Source organism: Protomyctophum parallelum (assembly GCF_964188405.1).
Source record: "Protomyctophum parallelum genome assembly, chromosome: 4".
NCBI lineage: Eukaryota > Metazoa > Chordata > Actinopteri > Myctophiformes > Myctophidae > Protomyctophum > Protomyctophum parallelum.
The window spans coordinates 46,916,569-46,936,636 of NC_139700.1; the positions used below are offsets into that span (position 1 = coordinate 46,916,569).

A 20,068-nucleotide genomic window follows, 5' to 3' on the forward strand; every position below is an offset into this window, starting at 1 on the left:
AGTTTTAGTCAGTGGAAAAAGGTAGTCGACGAACATTTTTCGTCTTAGTTTTAGTCGACGAAAACAACACTGTTTTAGACTGATGCTAGGGCTTTGGTTTACCCTTGATCCTACTTTGCATCATCTTTGCATCGTCACTTTGCATTCTCTGTGTGTGTGTGTGTGTGTGTGTGTGTGTGTGTGTGTGTGTGTGTGTGTGTGTGTGTGTGTGTGTGTGTGTGTGTGTGTGTTTACATTGCTTACTGTAAGTTGCTCCGGATAAAGACTAGACTGGAGTGTCGGCTATAAATGCCTGCATGCCTTGCAGATTTGAGAAGCACTATTCTAAGGCCAGCCGTGGTTTGTCTAAGAAGCCACAGCAGTGGAGGAGTGAAGTGCCACCATGCTTTGAGAGGAGGAATGTTTGGACTGGTGGACACAGGAGGAATGCATGTGACCCAGAGGGAAACGCTGGACCACATTACAACATGTCCAAAACAGTTACTTTTCAGGAAGAAAAAAAAAACGCCACTTTACATATAGCCTATAGAGCGTCGCAGTCCCACCCCCTTTCATGACGAGGCCAGGCCCAGGAAATGATTCCCAATGCATTTTTCAAAAGGTATTTATTTAAAGACGGTTACGCCGCGGACAAAGCCAACTCGAGTCGTGACAACTCGCGACAACAAACACAATATTTTGGACCAAACAAATAATTTACAAAGAAGAAAAACAACAAAAGAAAGTGTTGTAACCTGCCGTTTTTTTTCTTCTTTCTAATTATTTGTTCGGCCCAATTTTTTTTGTTTGCCGTCATGATTCGTCACGACAAGAGTTGGCTTTGTCCGCGGCGTAAACGTCTTTTAATAAATACTTTTTGAAATGTCTATGAGGAAAATTAACGGATAATCATTTCCTGGGCCCTGGTAGGGGGCGGGACTGCGACGCTCTATTGGCTGCCGTGTTCTCAAGCCCACCCATCTCAGCGCTTAACATGTGTGTGTTCAGTGTTTTCGTGTTTTCAAGCCCACCCATCTCAGCGCTTAACATGTGTGTTTTCAGTGTTTTCATGTTCGAGTGTATCCTGGGAAGGTTGTTGGGAACCACCGTCTCGAATCTCATTAGGTTTCTGTGAAGTGATTGGTTATCCCATTCCGAATGGGAACCCCTTTAGGTGTTTTAAGCATGACGTTATACTTTAAGCTTTTGAAAAATAGCAGACCTACAAGCTCATAGCGCGGCACCGAGTGTCGCGCTACGAGCTTGTAGGTCTGCTATTTTTGAAAAATTGTGAAAATGTGGCACAAAAGAACATACATTCTTTCAGAGCGAACGTTTTTAACTCAAATCTTTGCTGCTTCCGCGGCGGCCCCTGGAACTACATATTTTCAGATGGGGGTCGGCGGCCAATTACAGATCATTCTAGGGGTCCTTAGTTTGAGAACCACTGACATAGATTTCATAGTTTTCAGAAAACTGTCAGGATTCTAGAAGACATTTGTATAATCGTCCTCGTGGTCTAAATGGGTTATTATTATTGGCACGATATCGTTTTGTAGGAGATGACCATTCCGTGGTGTCTGAAGAGGGCCGAGCTGGTGTTCAAATGTGTCAAAGGTAAGGCGTTGAAATCCCATCATTACATTTTGATTGATTGATTGAAATATGTATTAACAGTTTGCAGAATTACAGTACATTTCAAGCACAAACTCAATACAAAGACTGTATTGTATAAGCATTATGCTACACTTGTTTACAAGAGGGTCCACCATGTTCAATTCATCAAAACATTTAGAGACGTACAAATAGACACTTCTATATAGACAAAGAACAGAACAGGAATTCATCATAAAGGAGGTAAAAAGGGAAAAGAAACATATTATACAGTGAGGGGGAAAAGGGGTGGGGGGGGATTCAGATTTTATGGGGGCCAGTTTCGAATTGCAGCCGTCCGTAGGTGCCCTTTGAGAGCGGTTTTGAAGGAGTCAAGGGATTTGCATGTCTTAATGACTGTTGGTAGGGCAGTTAAAGATGGAGTGCTCTGATTTCCATGTTTCTATGAGGTGACAGTACTTCATTAGACCCCTTGGTGTCGTTGTTATGTGCAATGGTGTCTTCCCTTTCGTAATTAGGGTTTCTTCCTGGAGGCTGAGACCTTAACCGTCAATCGTGCTAATAAATTAAACGGTGATGTAGTGACATCACAATATCATGCCCTCCCCTTTTACCATACAACAACAGCTGTGCGTGCGGTGAGGTGAGGTGGATCACCACCCATCACCCACCAGGCAAACCAGGCATACTTAATGAACTGCCGTCTTATATTTCATCTAAATTCGACCTGGTCCAAAACGGCCTAAACCTCAGGTCAAATGCTTGGCTGCGGTGTGTAGTACCAGCATTCAAATCTGAGGGGGGGTAAAAAATGTCTGGCCTTCTTTGGCCCTTGGTCGTGGAATGATCTACAGTCCAGACTAAAATTGGCTTTGAAAGTTCCCTTGAGAACTTTCAAAAGGATCATCTTTGATGTACAGTCCAACACCTGCACATGTTTGGATATGTACTAGCCTATGTTCATGCCTATGTATTTATTATATCGGCTCAGATCGTGGAGATTGTGTATATGGTGTATTTTGCCCTGCTACTAAAACAAAAAAAGTAGGACAGGTGACTTGTTGTATTTATGCATAGGTACTTTAAGGTGTATTATGGATGTTGTATTTGCTGGTTCAAAATGTAACATTGATGATGTGGTATTGAAGTGTAATTCTTATTTCTGCCTCTTGGCCAGTTCCCACTTGTAAAAGAGACGCAGTCTCAATGTGATTTTACTGGTTAAATAAAGGTTAAATAAAAATAATAAAAAAAAACTGGTGGGCGTGTCAACGTAAAAACAGCTCATAGCGCGCCACCGAGTGGCGCGCTATGAGCTTGTAGGTCTGCTATTTTTGAAAAATGGAAGAACCGCTGACGTAGAAACAGTTTTTCAGAAAACTGTCAGGATGTAGAAGATTTTTCGAATCTGATCTCAGGTCAGAATGGGTTAAGGGATCTCAAATGATCGGTCAAAACATCTGTCGGCTGGCGTAGCCGTCCTACAGTACACTGCTAAATCCAGCCCCGAGTGTGTCGCGGGTTCGAATCCCCAACGACCTTTGCTGTAATCAGTATACCAGATCCCAGATCTGGATAGTCCTCAGTCTAGACTCTATAGACTGAGGACTATCCAGATCTGGGATCTTTATCTGCCATGGGTCGGGCTCTACAGGTTTCCAGCGTTGTGTCATGCAGTTACATAATGACGCCTTCAACTCCCCATAGTATGAGAGTGACAGTGCTTTGGGGTTTTCTATAGGCTTCATGATGGAGATGGCGTCATGGGATGGAGGCATCTCACGGACCGTCCAGTTCATTGTCCCACAGGTAAGGAATCACACATGTATATAGACCAGGTAAGGAATCACACATTTATATAGACCAGGTAAGGAATCACACATTTATATAGACCAGGTGAGGAATCACACATTTATATAGACCAGGTAAGGAATCACACATTTATATAGACCAGGTGAGGAATCACACATTTATATAGACCAGGTGAGGAATCACACATTTATATAGACCAGGTGAGGAATCACACATTTATATAGACCAGGTGAGGAATCACACATTCATATAGACCAGGTGAGGAATCACACATGTATATAGACCAGGTGAGGAATCACACATTCATATAGACCAGGTGAGGACTTTAAGCAACTAGTCGACTATTCAACTAGTCGACTAGTAAATCAACTAGTCGACCTTGTTGCTACTAGTTGACCAAGGGGGCAGCGGTGGCCGAACGGTTTGCGGAGCGGTCTTGATACCGAAAGGTCAACCAGTTTGAATCCCCGGACCGGCACGTTAAAATTACCACCGCTGAAGTGCCCTTGAGCAAGGCATTGAACCCGTACCATGAAATGTTCTATGAGCAGGGTGTGGCTGTAAACAAGCATCTCAAGCTTAGTCCACTTCCCTGGGTAAACAAAGAACTTTGCTTTGCTTTGACTAGTTGATGAGAAAGAAAAGTAATTAAAAGAAATGTCCCGATTTTGTAGGCCTCAAGATCAGGTAGATTATAGTTATAGTAACCAATGTACACACTTTTTATTTATTTTTATTTTTACATAATAGGTAGTTAAACAACTAGTCGACTAGTAAAAATGACTAGAAGTGAATGCCCTAGACCAGGTGGTGAATCACACCTGTTATATAGACCAGGTGAGGAATCGGTCATATTGCATTACATTATCACACTTTTGCTAAACCTTTACATGGCGAAAATAACCGATCTGCAATCTCACAGCGCGTCACATCGCAACTCCCTAGTGAGCTTGTAGATCGGCTGTTTCTGCTGCTTTTGTGCAACACTGACACGTCTTAAGTATAAAATAGGACGTTCATTTCTGAGAAACCTTTTTTCTTGTAAAAGCTGACAGCGACGATATCCATTTTTCACCCAACGCCCGCTGTGCAGAACATTATGAAAGCAACACCTGGAGTTCTTCTGAACCAAGAAGCCTTTGAAAGCAGACACAAAGCATTCCATGAATCATATTCCATGTCTCCAGGGTTCATTCTTATATTCAAGGCATAATAAGCAGAATATTTGTGTCTGTGGCCCGTGGGCACGAAAGCCCACAAATGTGGCACAATGAGCCCGGCTTAGAATGAAAGGTGTGCTATAGTCTGTAGCCGCGGATCACTCATCGCGCGCTCCGCAGGAAAGAAAGTGAAACCCAGCTGGCTTTGAGCATGGCAGTGCATTTTTTGAACGTCAGCCATGCTGTCCCTAGTAGCTCAATGGAGGAAGACGTTCTTCCGATTTGTTTAGTATTTTCAAAACCCAATTTGTGCCCCAGACGTCCTAGGAATTATCCCATGGTGTGCCCAGGACGTCTGTACACGTCTTAGCAAATATATATATATATATATATATATATATATATATATATATATATATATATAGCACGAAAACAGCATGGTTGTTTTTCACCACCTGTGCGCAACCTAACACACACACACACACACACACACATATTAACTGTATGGTGATTTCGGGTGGGCCAGTACAGTACAGTGTACAGTAGAGGGACCCCCACACAGTAACTCTGTCATTTCTCAACCGTTTCCCCCCCCCCCCCCCCCCACACACACACACACACGGAGTTGCAACACTCACTTCACACGGGTGTGATTTCTTTCTTTAACCCATGGAGAATGCAAGAGCCTGGCTGTATCAGAACAACTACATATAGCAACAATGAACGTACAGGCCTCGGCCGTGGCTCAGCGGTCCAGGCACCTTGGCCGGTAGTCCGAGTCTGGTTCGACTCCCGATCCCGACGGCCTTTACTGCATATCCATCTCTCTCCCCCATTTCCTGTCAGCCTACACTGTCTCTCTCTATAAAAAAATCACACCTGTGTGAAGTGAGTAGTGAAACTCCGTGTGGGGGTCCCTGGGGGGAGGGGGGTTCCAGACCCACAGGCCAAACGGTTGAGAAATGACAGAGTTACCGTGTGGGGGTCCCTCTACTGTACTGTACTGTCACTGTAATGTACTGGCACCCCCGAAATCACCAAATATACAGGTAATATGTGCGTGTCTTGTCTGTGTCTGTGTGTGTTGCGCACGGGTGGTGAAAAACAACCATGCTGTTTTCGTGCTCAGACGCACCCACCCAGCCACCCACACACACATAGCTCCGTAAAGGCCTATTCATAGTCTGGATTTTCGGTGGTAAGGTGACCACCGGGGCTGGAGCGGTGGCGGTGGTTTGCTCTTCACCGCGGCTCGTGACGTCATGTTGTAGTTCGGTGGTCACCCCACCACCGAAAATCCAGACTATGTATGAGTCGTTGCACCACTCAAAAACATAAAATAAAGGCGAAAGCCGCATAAAAAAAACAATGATTATACAGTAGAGTGACTTACTGTAACAGAGTAAACGAAAAACAATCACTTAAAGCGACTTTAATACTGATCTAACACTAGCTGTACACAAAACATTACAATTTGTGTTTTTTGTATTTGCGTAGAGTAGCTTTAATGGTTGTGTTTTGTGTTGTGTGTGTGTGTGTGTGTGTGTGTGTGTGTGTGTGTGTGTGTGTGTGTGTGTGCCTGTATGTGTGTATGTGTGTGCGTGTGTGCCTGTATGTGCGTGCGTTCCTCAGAGCATCTCAGAAGAAATGTTCTACCAGCTGAGCAACATGCTGCCTCAGATTTTCCGTGTGTCCTCGACCTTGACCCTGACCTCCAAGCACTGACCCTCGTCCTCCATTGGCCCCCAGCTAGCACTGACGGGAGACCCTCGTCCTCCATTGGCCCCCAGCTAGCACTGCCCCCAGCCTGTGGGATCCCTGCTTTAACCCATTCTGACCTGAGATCAGATTCTAAAAAATGTCTTCTACATCCTGACGGTTTTCTGAAAAAGCTATGTTTCTGTGTCAGTCGTTCTTCGGTTTTTCAAAAATAGCAGACCTACAAGCTCGTAGAGCTCGTATGAGCTTGTAGATCTGCTATTTTTCAATGGCTAAAGCATAACATAATGCTAACACCAAAAGGGGTTCCCGCCCAAAATGGGCTAGAGAGGGGCAGGTGCCGGCGAGTACAATGCGGTGCAGCGTCGCAGTCCCCCCCCCCCCCCCCCCCCCCCCCGCTTCGAGGGCACCGGAAGATAATTCCCCATTCATTTTTTTCATAGATATTTCAAAACGTATTTCGTGGCTTTTGCGGCCACATTAATTCAATTTTCTCCAGAAACTGGCTGTATCAAATATGAATGGACATCAATAACGACGCACAGCCACCCCCCTGACAGAAAGGCCGGGGTGGTCGGTTTATTTTTCAAACACAGTTCTTATATGAAGCGACCTAAAAATGGAGATTTCACTGCAAATAAAAAAATACATGAACCTGTGTATTGGCATTTGGCACCCTCTACTGAAAGTGAATTCAGACTTCGGTGCTCTATAGCAGAGAGAGTTTTTTTATAAAATTAAAAAAAGTGATATTTGAATTAAGTGAAATCACTGAATATACCTTTAAATTCATGGAGATTGATTTGTTTTAGTCTCATTCCTGAGAGATTATTTGACGAGCGGCGGCGTCTCCAAGTTGTTGAAGATGGTCGTGGAAAGTGCAAAGGAATGTTGTGTCAGTATTGTATAGCTCCTATTCATTGGTATCACAAAGATACAATATAATTTTACATTAATGTTGTATTATTATAAATAATTGTGTGGTGGCCCACTCGCATCACCCACAAGTTACTAAACGTATATTTATTTGACAACAAGTTTGAGTTGTCTGATAATGATGTACCATGCCTGCTCACATCACGTATACTTTGGATCATTTTACAAAGTATTTTTCTATTATTATTTTTTTTCTTTTTCATTTTTACATTCTGTAAATAAATAGACCATGTGACTTGACTCTTCCCATGGGAATCTGAACTTTTTTTGTCACTTTTTTGGAACAAATAGCGTTTTTCTTCTTGGCTATACCCATTTAGACCTGAGGACGATTCTACAAATGTCTTCTAAATCCTGAAAGTTTTCTGAAAAACGCATGTTTCTATGTCAGTCATTCTCAAACAATTTCATGTCAAGGACCCCCAAAGATATATGTAATTGGCCGCCGACCCCCATCTGAAAATATGTAGTTCCAGGGACCCCCCCCCCCCCAGAAGCAAAGATTTGAGTTAAAAACGTTCCCTCTGAAAGAATATATATTCAAAGATTTGCGCCACATTTTCACGATTTTTCAAAAATAGCAGACCTACGAGCTCGTAGCGCGGCACTCGGTGCTATTTTTCAATAGCTAAAGTATAACATAATGCTTAACACACCAAAAGGGGTTCCCGCCCAAAATGGGTAAATAGTATAGGAAAAAAGCCTCAGATAGATTTAAGATTGTCCATTCTGACCGGGAACCCATTTTGGTGTCGGCATCATGTTATGCTTTAGCTATTGAAAAATAGCAGATCTACAAGCTCATATCGCGCCACCGAGTGGCGCGATACGAGCTTGTAGGTCTGCTATTTTTTGAAAAATCGAAGAACGACTGACATTTTTAGAATCTGATCTCAGGTCAGAATGGGTTCGTCAGACCAGTGTGTGTCCAGTGGAAACCTCGTATGAATCTGATCTCAGGTCAGAATGGGTTAAAGGTAGCAGCTCTGATTGCATGAGCATTGTGCAGTAGGTCTAGCGGTCTATACTTGGTACAGATAGTGAATTGAATGGAGCTATGGGGTATTGTGCTAATTCACTTATTTCCATTTCCTCAAAAATCTTTTTTTTTTAAATATATATCCTCTCTTCATAATGTAAATAGTATCCCAAGCGGCACACTTTACTACTTATTTCGATGGAAATAAGTGAATTAGCACAAAAACCCAACCCCCATAGAGCGTCGCAGTCCCGCCCCCTTTCAGAACGACGAGTGGAAATGATTCTCCATTCATTTTCTCCATAGGATTTTCAAAAAGTATTTATATAAAGACAGTTACGCCGCGGACAAAGCCAACTCGGATCGTGACAGATCATGACAATAATTACAATGTTTTGGGCCGATCAAATAATTAGTAAGAAGAAGAACAAAACAAATAGTGTTGTATCCTGCCTTTATTTTCTTCTTTCAAATTATTTGATTGGCACAATATATTGTGTTTGTTGTCATGATTTGTCACGATCCGAGTTGGCTTTGTCCGCGGCGTAACCGTCTTTATATTCATACTTTTTGAAAAGTTTTGTTTTGGGAGGTCTGGAGCCTTGCTTTCACGGCCTTAGAGGTGCTGTGGTACCAGGAGGTGCATGCATAGTCATGCAGAGCAACCTTGTACGAGGGCTCCTGTTATTACAGTCTTCAAGGTGTTTTTGTTGACCAGTGAGGAGATCCTGTAAAGGAATCTTGTTCTTTGGTTGACTTTTTTTATTACGTTGGCCATTTTATCACCGGAAAGATTAGCCTCCAGGACGGAGGCTAAGAGTTCATTATTGTTGGTGCTTGCCTTGGTGGGTTTTTTTGCATGCAGGGCCAGATCTAGCATAATATGGGCACTTTGGGCACCAAAGCCCAGTGGCCCTTTTTCTTTATTATTTTTTAGCTCCACAGAAAATGTCACTGCTAATTTGAATGAAATAAATGGTGTCTTAAAAATATGAGTGTTTTATTGTTGGTGAGAATTGAGGCAGCTGAAAAGTGCAACATGTGTAAAGCAGCAACAATGCACTAGATTGGCTGTTGTTCAAGGTGGGTGGGCCCACTGGGCTGCATGTGTATATAGGTCAGGTGGAGACGTGATTCTGGTGTAATAAAAGACGTACGTCCGCCATCCAGCATTGCTTTGTTTTCATCCTGCATGCGTAGCGCGTCAGGTGGCTCGACAAAAAAAAGCTAAAAACACTGAAATACACTGGTGAATTCTCTTATACATTTGCTTACTATGCGACCGGGTCAATATAACGGCATAAAACAGCCCCAAAACGGCCAAAAACAGCCATCACCTTTATTACAATGTTGATTTGAATGGGTAACGTACCATATAAAGTCAGAGCAGGCTAAGAGAAAGTCAAGCTCTAAGAAAAAATAGAGCTTGTAGATCTGCCATTTTCAAAAGATTTTTAGACATTTTTATTCATTTTGAAAAATTGTGAAACGGCGACATTCTGCATAAAGAGTTGGCCTATACTCTCTACTTTTGGTACTTTTAAGTACATTTTGATACTAATACTTTTGCACTTTTACTCAAGTGAATTTAGAATTCCTGACTTTTGCTTGTAACAGAGTATTTCTATATTGCAGTATTTTTATGCTTTTGCTTAAGTAAGAAAATCTGTGAGTACTTTTCCCAGCACGTACTGCATGCTCAGAAGCACTGACTCACTGGTCACACACACACACCCACACACACCCACACCCACCCACACACACACACACACACACACACACACACACACGTTAAGTATGAAGCGAAACGCTGAAAATAACCAACAGACTGGTTATTTTCAGCGTTTCACTTCTCCATGTTTTCCACACCAACATGTGCAAGACCTAATTATTCCATTTAACCCATTAAGAACTGGGAAATGAAACATAAAAAAAAAATAGCAGACGTAAAAGCTTGCGTGGCTGCACGAAGTGAGCACGCCAATGTCAGGGGTTTTCAACTGATTGTGAACCAGGGGACCACCACCCTGACTTGAGAATCAACCTGTGGAACACTGTTGTGTTGAGTGGGGGATAATGGGTATGGGTGTATATATTCTCTTCACTACACATGGATCCCATATTATCTATGCATCCCACTGTTTCTCAACCAATTCAGTATTTTAGCCGTGTATGCGGTAGTATAGGGACAACAAATTATATTTCTAAGCCATATATGATGAAGACCGCAAGGTTGAAACGTTAGTCGTTCTGTATACTTATAATTAAAGGCTCTAGGGCTGTATTCTAGGGCTTAAGTACCAGGTCTTATTCCCTAACTTGAGTAAACTAAAGACCTGGAGGCGTGATCAATGCTCTCTGGCCACTCAGAATAGCCAAATGGCATTGATCACGCCTCCTGGTCTTTAGTTTACTCAAGTTAGGTAATAAGACCTGGTACTTAAGACACGCAAAATACAGCCATTATGTCCGTGCTGCTCCAGTCTCTCCTGCTCCTGCAACTTAGGTCCTTGTCCCTGTGAAGCACCGGACTAGCCGTTCCTACAGTAAGTATAATGGATGCCTTATAGCCCCTCCAACCAAAAGCACCACCAGAGCCCTCTGTTCTAACTACATATTTACAGAACGTGTCAAAGCATGGACAGCTGCACATGAAGTAAATCTCCATCAGAGACTTTGCATCTCTGGCAGTTGGGGGGGGAAACATTATTGAATATTCTATGTCATCTATGTGGAGTATAATAATAGGCCACTTTATTTCTTTTTTTTTTTCATGATTTTGTAACCCATTTCCACCCCCCCCCCCCCCCCCCCCCCCCCTGTGTCAATTATCTAATGTGATCCTGGGCTCGACCATAGACTGTAAAAAATATGGACAAAGCGTTCCCCGGGTCTAACATGAACGTAAAATGAAGCCTGTAATGATATGCTAATTCCTGATGTAAGTCGCCATCTTTGGTACCAGCTGGCCATTGGCTGGCTCCGTTTTGTATACCAGCTGGTCATTGGCTGCCCAGACAACGAGGCGGGACTTCCCCCCTTCTTCTCCGTTGGTTTTTATTTTGACTCGAGTGGGAGGGGAATCCCGATCATAGACTGTAATGGTAGCCACGCCCCTCAGAACATACGCGATGGTTTTTTTTCTTTATGGTCATTTTTTTAATTAATGGGACCATAATTTTCCAAAAAGAATATTATGACATTAGAAATGAGACTTTAAACTAGTGACTGGAAGAAGAAAGTATTCATGACCATGTTTATTAAGGTAATACAGTCTAGGTGAAGTTGGGCCAAAATACATGGGCCTCTATGGAGCTATGGGGCTTTTTGGGTCCGGTCCAGCGCCACAACAGGCCATTATATGAACTACCGATTTCAAATGAGGCTTCACGAAATATCTGGCTGACTGCCCCCCTGGGCTCGACACACCCTCCGCCAACCTGGGGAGAGCAACTTCCTTCATGCATGAGTGTCCAAGTCGCTCCGTTACACGTGACAGGGGGGAGTTTCCCTGGTTGGACGTAGCGCGTGGAAGGAACACGTTATTCCAACCAGTTCCTTTCCCCTCCATCAGGCGCCCCGGCTGGCCAGGGGGAGGTAGTTTAGAGACCAGGATTACCTGCATAACAGGGCTGGACTGGGACAAATATTTGGCCCGGTCATTTTCGCGCGAATTTGGCCAAGACCAGCCCACCACAACCAGCACGCAGATAGCAGAAGCTATACCGCCCGCTCCGTCGAGGCACACACAAACAAACAAGCCCGATAATACCACCACTTTTACAGTACAACATAAATGATACAAACCAACAACCCTTTGTTGCTCTCACAAGAATGTTGGCAAAAGGATTCAAGATAGAAGATGGTTTATTTGTCACTCACTGCTACAAGTACAGTGAAATTATCATGATGGCACTGGCAGAATGGCAGAATGGCAGAATGGCAGCATGCAGCATTTTTTTCAGAGCGGCCCCCTGGGGGCGCGGCCCACCGGGAGTATGCCCGGTATGTCCTGTGGCCAGTCCAGCCCTGCTGCCTAATACTGATTACTGTACAATAGGTTCTATTAGAAATGTTAAACTGCATTTGTCTGTGTTCAAACTCAGCTTCTTCTATGCAACGGTAGAGTCTGTTCTTCTATATAGCAGTGGATGCTGGACCCTGAAGCCAACCTTGCAGAAGTCTAGACGGGGGTTTGCACTTTCTCTGTTTTGCATGTTTCTATGGTGTTAACATTACTCTAATAGACCCCCAGGTGTGGTTATAAAATTAAAATAATGTCTTCCCTGTGTATTTTTGGTTTCCTCCTGAAAGCTGAAAGCCTTTGAGTCAAAAGGCCCAATCAAATTAACACAATTTTTGTGACATCATAAGCCTAACCCAGGGGTACTCAACTGGCGGACTGCGGCCCACGACTGGACCGCGGACCACCTCTCTGCGGACCCTAGGCAAATAAAATAAAAAATAAAAAAAATCTCTCCTAAGCTCAGGCCAGGCCAGCTACAGTCAATTTCAATTAAATTCAGGCAGTGTTGCTGCAGCACAACTACATTGTGTGTCTTATGTTAATGGAGGGAAGAAGTTAATAATATAAATAACATCAGATGGTACATTTCGCATGTGAAATTGCTGCAAAGGCCCCCAAAATGTCCCCCAAGGGCCCCCAGAATTCCGGCGCGCGCAGTGTGGCCTGCCAGGGCGTATATCTCCCGGCCTGATTTGGAGTTCCACTCCGGGCCTGCACTCTGCACCCTATTATTGGTTGGTTGGAAGGGGATCTGATTTGTATAAGCTTGGCTTGACCATACTAAACGGGCATAGAGCCCCGCTCTCCGATGGACGCCGCGCATGGGACCGGACCTCGGTCTTATTAAAAAACATATTTGTGGACCTTCATCATTTCTAGTTGAGGACCCCTGGCCTAACCCCTCCCACATTATCTCACAACACACAGCCATGGGCGAGGCTTAAGTTCAGGTGGGTGAAAACATGTTCTACCTGCGGTCATGCCCAGCTGCCCGCAAAGTAAATTGTCCATTATAAAATGTATACATTATAGGTACAAGTTTTATTACCGTCCAATTCAATACCTTTCTTTTTTGTTTTACTTTCTGTTGCTGTGTGATAATAAAAATTACTTAAATTGTTATGCCAAATACCTAGATATAGTAGGCCTAGCTATGAATATGACTATTGGTTCACAGTATATTTTTTTTAAATAGGCCTACAGCAACAGTGAAACAGTACACATTATAGGCAAACGGGGCGGCCGTGGCTCAGGGGTAGAGTCTGAGTGACCGGATGGTAACTTAACTGCAAGGTTGCTAGTTCGAACCCGGGGCTCCCCCCAGAGTTAGTGTCCTTGAGCAAGACTCTGAACCCTTAATTGCTCCCGATGAGCAGGTTGGTGCCTTGCATGGTTTCCGCCGCCATCGGTGTGTGAATGGGTGAATGCAGTGCACAACCTATATGTAAAGCGGCAAGCGCCTTGGATAAAGGCGCTATATAAATGTACCATTTACCAAACAAGAGCTCTTATATTTTACATTCCACACATTCCACTTTTCAGGATTCTTCCACCAAAACAAATAATGCCAAAACAGCAGATCTACAAGGTCGAAATGTATTGCTACTTTTTTTTTTTTAAGATTCTATTTAGACTTAAGGGATGAATTGACACCTCCAACCAACTTTCTGGTAGAAATGACATCCATGATTTTACACAAAAACTATTTTCTATTTGAGAACTCCTATCATCTCCAACTGCAGGGGGCACCAATGGGCTCAGTATTCAGTCCAGATTATGCAGGCATTGCCTTGGGCTTCCTTGAACACAATTCAGTGTGGCACAACAATCCTTTTGCCCACAATATGTTGTTATTTAAGAGATACATTGATGACATTATCCTTATCTGGCAAGGTACTGAGGAAGAGCTTCATGGTTTTGTGTCCTACCTGAACAATCTGACACCTACCATCAAATTCAACATGGAATTCAGCAAACATGAAATTCCATTTCTAGACACCCGTGTACTTTTTCTTCAGGATGGTAAATTGTCCACCACTCTGTACACCAAACCCACAGACAAGAATAGTCTTTTACATGCCACCAGTGCACACCCCCCTGCTTTGAAGAAAGGTTTACCATATTCTCAATTCCTTAGACTGAAACGAATCTGTAACAGTCAGTCAGGTTTTCAAAAAGAGAGAGACATCATGTACAGAAACTTTGTTGATAGAGGGTACCCCAAAAAATGGCTTGACTCTGCTTTAACTAAATTGAATAATCCTAACCAGGTTGCAAAGACCAAAAAGAAACATTCATGTGCCTGCATCACCACTTATAATCCTTTGAGCAACGATATACGTAGCATCATAGAGAAACACTGGCATGTTTTGTCAGCTGACCCTGAAGGTGCTAAAGTATTTACTGACCCTCCTCTTTTCTCTCATTATAGATCTCAAAGCATCAGAGACTGGTGAAAGCAGACTGCTACATACCCCCCCAGCAACACACAGGGCGGTTGGATGGAGTCACCGGCTTCTACCCTTGTCTACATTGCGTGGCCTGTAAAAACTACAAGAAAACGAACACATTTACTAGTGCAGTTACTAACAAACAATACACTATTCTATCAGACAATTTGTGAATTGTAGTTCCTTTAATGTAGTCTACATGATCACATGTAAATGTAATCTACAGTACGTAGGCAAAACATCTAGGGCAGTCCGCACACGCATCATCATAGAACACATGAGTGCCATCAGACGCAAGGACATCAAATCTCCTGTCGCCAGACACTTCATGGAAGCCGGTCACTCCACAGCAGATCTGTTTTACACAGTCATTGATCAAATTAAGACATCTAAGAGGGGGTGATTTAGACACTAAACTCCTCCAAACTGAATCTAGATGGATTTTTTATTTAAAGTCTGTCAATCCAGGTGGCTTAAATGAAGATCTCTCCCTCCAGTGCTACCTATAAAGTAAAAAGTTATATTCAAAAAGTGATTATATAAGTCTGTCAACATGTGATGTAGCCTATGTAATATTCTTGTTTCCTATATAACTGTGATTTGGTATATCCTTTCTGTAATGTCCACGCCCACAATCAGGTGATGTCACCAATTAGTAATTCTCAGCACCTGAGCTGTATTGTTTTGGAGTTGTTTAAAAGTAAGTTCTTTGTCTGTGAAAAACCATAGCACTGACGACGGTCTGAGGACCGAAACGTTTGCTTTTTAATTGCACCATGAGCACAGAGTTTTACTTCTTTTTCTATACGGTGAGCGAGTCTTTTCCAGTCAAAGTTTTCCTTATGTTTTTGAGACCACCGCTACCGTAGTCAAGTTTGAAGAGAAAAAAAGGACGAAGAAAGGCGCAACAGTTTTCTCAGTGCTTCAGTACTTTTTTTAAGTAAAACATTTTGATTGATTGATTTATTTATTAACATTTTGCAGAATTACAGTACATTTCAAGCACAAACTCAATACAAAGACTGTTAACTGTGAGTGGACGACCCAATTAAGCATTAAACTTGTTTACAAGAGGGTCCACCATGTTCAATTCATCAAAACATTTAGAGACGTACAAATAGACACTTCAATATAGTCAAAGAACAGATAGTAGAGGACCTGGCTAAGATATGTATGCACTTCATTTAGGAGAGAATATCTCAACTGTTCTTGGCTAATATGACTCCCACGAAGAACTTGGGAACTGTGAAAAATTCTCTATCCGGGGCGAAATACCCGAAAATGACCACGCCCTTTTTAAAATGACCACTACTTCGAACACTCAATCTTCTAAACCGTTCAGAAACTGTTCAGAATACTCATGTTTGTTGAATCCATGCCCAAGCCAGCAACCCTCCAGGTCATCATAGTGGCCAAATCCAATATGGCCGCCAGTCCGCCACCTGAAAAAGGTTTTATCTAGAACTTTTGAACCACATGAGCTATGAATGCAAACTTGGTGTCTAAATCATGTTTTTTGACAATTAGAAACATTTTGGAATGATCATCTTTTTGACTGGGTGTGGCTGAACCTCTATTTTGCATATTTCAAAGATGGCGACTATCTGACAATTTGTTTTACTTACGGCTAGATGACGAAATTACTTTGACTTTGACTTTGCTCAGCATAAATTATTAAACTATTATTCTCTTGTTTCAATACAATTACATCTGTAGTTTACACATTTATGTTTTAGAGATAGTCAGAAAGACAGGAAGAGCTGGAGGTAGCAGAGACTAAAATGTTGAGGTTCTCTCTGGGAGTAACAAGGAGGGATAGGATCATGAATGAGTACATCAGAGGGACAGCACATGTCAGATGTTTTGGAGATAAAGCCAGAGAGGCCAGACTGAGATGGTTTGGACACAGGGACACAGGTACAGTAAGTGTATCGGTAGAAGGACGCTGAGGTTGGAACTGCCAGGCAGGAGGCCTAGAGGAAGACCAAAGAGAAGATTTATGGCTGTAGTGAAAGAGCCAATTGAATTGAATTGAATTGAAATGAAATATTGGAGGCAGACTAGCATGGTGAAGAGCTTACATGTTCGTATTAAGGAATGGTATTTTTTTCCCTTTCTTGCACAAGCTCTTATGATGTGCTTCATTATAATCAATAATGGAGAGAAAAGGTGGTTGCACACTGGACGCGTTTCTTGAAGGACACTGAAGGACAGATGGAACCTAGTGGATGGAAATGGAGATATTTGCTAATGGATGTAGAAACTAGCTAATGGATGTAGAAGGATAATTCTTGCTTTGGTATAATAATAATAGCTACAAAGTATCTGTAAATGGAAGCTGCATTATTCTGAAAGGAAAGAGAAGTACACAACATTTTTTTTAAATTGTACCATGAAAAGGTCTTTAATACTCTTCTCTTTTGATCTTTTGATACTTAAATACATCATACTTTTCTTAAGTAGCCTACATATGATTCAGATTTTACGGGGGCCAGTTTCGAATTGCAGCCGTCCATAGGTGCCCTTTGAGAGCAGTTTTGAAGGAGTCAAGGGATTCACATGTCTTAATGACTGTTGGTAGGGCGTTCCACATTTTGGTGGCATAGGAGCGGTGGCACATCCCCTCTCCTCCCCTCAAAGTGTTGTTTTTGGAAGCACATTTCTAATTTAGTTTTAGTCATAGTCTCTTGAATAGCTTTCATTCAGTTTTAGTCACATTTTAGTCACCTGGAAGGCTGGAATGTTTTAGTGCTTCTTAGTCTAGTTTTAGTCGTATAAATGTCATATCATTTTAGTCGACAAAATCTACAGTTGATTTAGTCGACTAAAAGGTAACTTGTCAGTCCTTGATGCCGTCATAATGACTGATTTAACACTTGCTGAAAATAGCCGATCTACAAGCTCACAACACGTCGCGCTGTTGTGAGCTTGTAGATCGGCTATTTTCAGCATGCGACCAAGTGTAAAATGACTTATAGGCTATACTGGATCTCTTTGTCCAGCTGCTATAGTCCCTTCCTAACATTTTATACTAGTATATAGTTTGTTGTCACTATATTTAGTTTAGTCTTATTTTTAGTCACCGTAGCTTAGTTTTCATTTAGTTTTCGTCAGTGAAAAAAGGTATAGTCGACGAACATTTTTGGTCATAGTTTTTAGTCGACGAAAACAACACCGCTCCCCTCCCCTCCCCTCCCCTCCCACCACTCCACACACACTGAAGGAAAGTCCTTCCTACTACAAAGTTGAGTTGAGCAACATCTCTCTGTGTGTGTGTGTGTGTGCTGCTGCATCGGCCGAGGAAGGATCTATGGTGGTAGTCAGCAACTTCATGGAGTCTCACTCAAGGTAAAAACAACGCAACTGTAGAACTTGTAGAAAGAAAGAAAGAATGCACACACACACACACACACACACACACACACACACACACGCAGAGTGGTTAACTTTTTCAGCTGCTTGGAGGGATCGATGGTCGAGTCTTATTTTCTGGTCAATCCGACAGTTAGAAACAACATGCATGCGGGCTTTTCTTCTTTCAAACTTCTTCATTGTATCTCACTCGGAGAGAGAGAGAGAGAGAGAGAGAGAGACAGTAGCCTATGAGTATGAGAGAGAGAGAGAGAGAAGCCAGTCAAGAAGTATATACGTCCGATCTTCGGAGCGCACACACACACACACACACACACACACACACACACACACACACACACACACTGAACACATACACTAGTATAACGCCAACGCGGCTTCACTTTTGGGACAAAACAAAAATAACTACTCGTGCGTAGAGTCTGCGACTATTTATGGACCGTTAACGGCGGCGAGGAGCGATTGTGTGTGTGCGTTTGTGTGTTGTGGGTTAAAATGGGATCCACGTCGGCGTGTGTGTAACTGACAGTGTGTGTGTGTGTGTTTGGTCGGCTCTTTAACGGGGTAACGTCAGGCTTTGTGTGTGTGTGTGTGTGTGTGTGTGTGTGTGTGTGTGTTAAAGCGTGGTGGTGGTCCCTCCTTTATACGTTTAACACAGTCTGGGAGACAGAGAGTCTCCTTTGGGGATTGACGTGGTGCCAAGTGCCATGGTGGCACTATAGTGGCAGCCTGCAGGACTCCTCTCACACACTCACTGACTGACCCACCGGCTGTACTGTTTACACTTGTAGGTATTGTATACATGACTGAGTGAACATTGTATTCCACAGTTTGTAGAATTCAGGGTACACAGACAGGAGAGTGTTCATGTGACACATGCAACTCTGTTTTACACCTTTATTTAATTCCTATATATGAGAGAGAGAGAGAGAGAGACTGCTGTTTGACACATGGCTGGGGGGGGGGGGGGCAGACTTATTATAGAGGGAGATTATTTTAAAACGGACTGACACACACGGTCCTGAACCCTCTCTCTCATGGCTATACAGTAGCTGCAAATGCAACTGGTCCATTTGGTTCCTCTTGTGTAGACATTCAAAGGGGATGAGCTCATGTAAGTTGCGTCTTAAAGCTATTAGTTAAATCTCAGAGATAATTACAGGCTACTAAAAGGCTATTGATGTTAGGGCAAGGCTATTTTACACATAACACACACAGTCCCTAAAATCCTCAGGGCTGTTTTTAAGTGCAGCTTCCATATACATTTGAATGCAGCCATATATTTGAATGAATTCCTTAACGTGCTGCTATCTCTCCTTGGCTTTAATGACGCTGTGTTTTAATTGCACTCTTAAAAAACTCCTTTTAAAATGTTTCTGTTTTTTCATGTAAATGTTTGTGTATAATTATGTCGTATAAGTTGCATACTTTATTACTTTGTGTTGTATTATATACTGCTTGGCTGCGTGCCCTGAAGAGGGTTTGTGAAAGAGATCTGGATGGGATATCGTGTGTGTGTGTGTGTGTGTGTGTGTGTGTATATACAAAAGGTCTATTCAATCTCAGATATAAAGTATTCTAATTATACTAAAAGGCTAGCCTGTACATAATCGCTTCACACTATTATTGTGCTCGATATATATATATATATATATATATATATATATATATATATCGTCCCCTTTTATGTTACAGAATTACAGTATTCGAATGATTCATTGAAAAAGTCAACGATGGCTCTGTTCCTTTAACCCATTCTGACCGGGCACCCATTTTGGTGTTGGCATCATGTTATGCTTTAGCTATTGAAAAATAGCAGATCTACAAGCTCATAGCGCGCCACCGAGTGGCGCGCTACGAGCTTGTAGGTCTGCTATTTTTGAAAAAAATCGAAGAACGACTGACATTTTTAGAATCTGATCTCAGGTCAGAATGGGTTAGTACCAAGTGGCTTCCTTTGATATTACCCATACCATGCAGGGGCGTGCACACCTAGACGTCAAAGGGGCCTTCAGCCCCC

At 42.6% G+C, this 20,068-nt stretch overlaps 2 protein-coding genes across 2 annotated transcripts in view; both read left to right on the forward strand.

The window, feature by feature from the left end:
* ferry3 (FERRY endosomal RAB5 effector complex subunit 3) overlaps positions 1-6,463 on the forward strand; it is a 44,973-nt gene extending 38,510 nt beyond the window's left edge. The window contains exons 12-14 of the mRNA XM_083762662.1: positions 1,539-1,596; positions 3,335-3,402; positions 6,198-6,463. Of these exons, the coding sequence (XP_083618788.1) occupies positions 1,539-1,596; positions 3,335-3,402; positions 6,198-6,290 (219 nt within the window). The 3' untranslated portion in view covers positions 6,291-6,463. The remainder of the gene's footprint in view (positions 1-1,538; positions 1,597-3,334; positions 3,403-6,197) is intronic.
* Positions 6,464-17,920: 11,457 nt separating this feature from the next.
* The window catches only part of LOC310857227 (solute carrier family 45 member 3), a 58,491-nt gene continuing 56,343 nt past the window's right edge, over positions 17,921-20,068 (forward strand). The window contains 1 exon segment of the mRNA XM_083762839.1: positions 17,921-18,024. The gene's annotated coding sequence lies outside the window, so the exon portion shown is untranslated.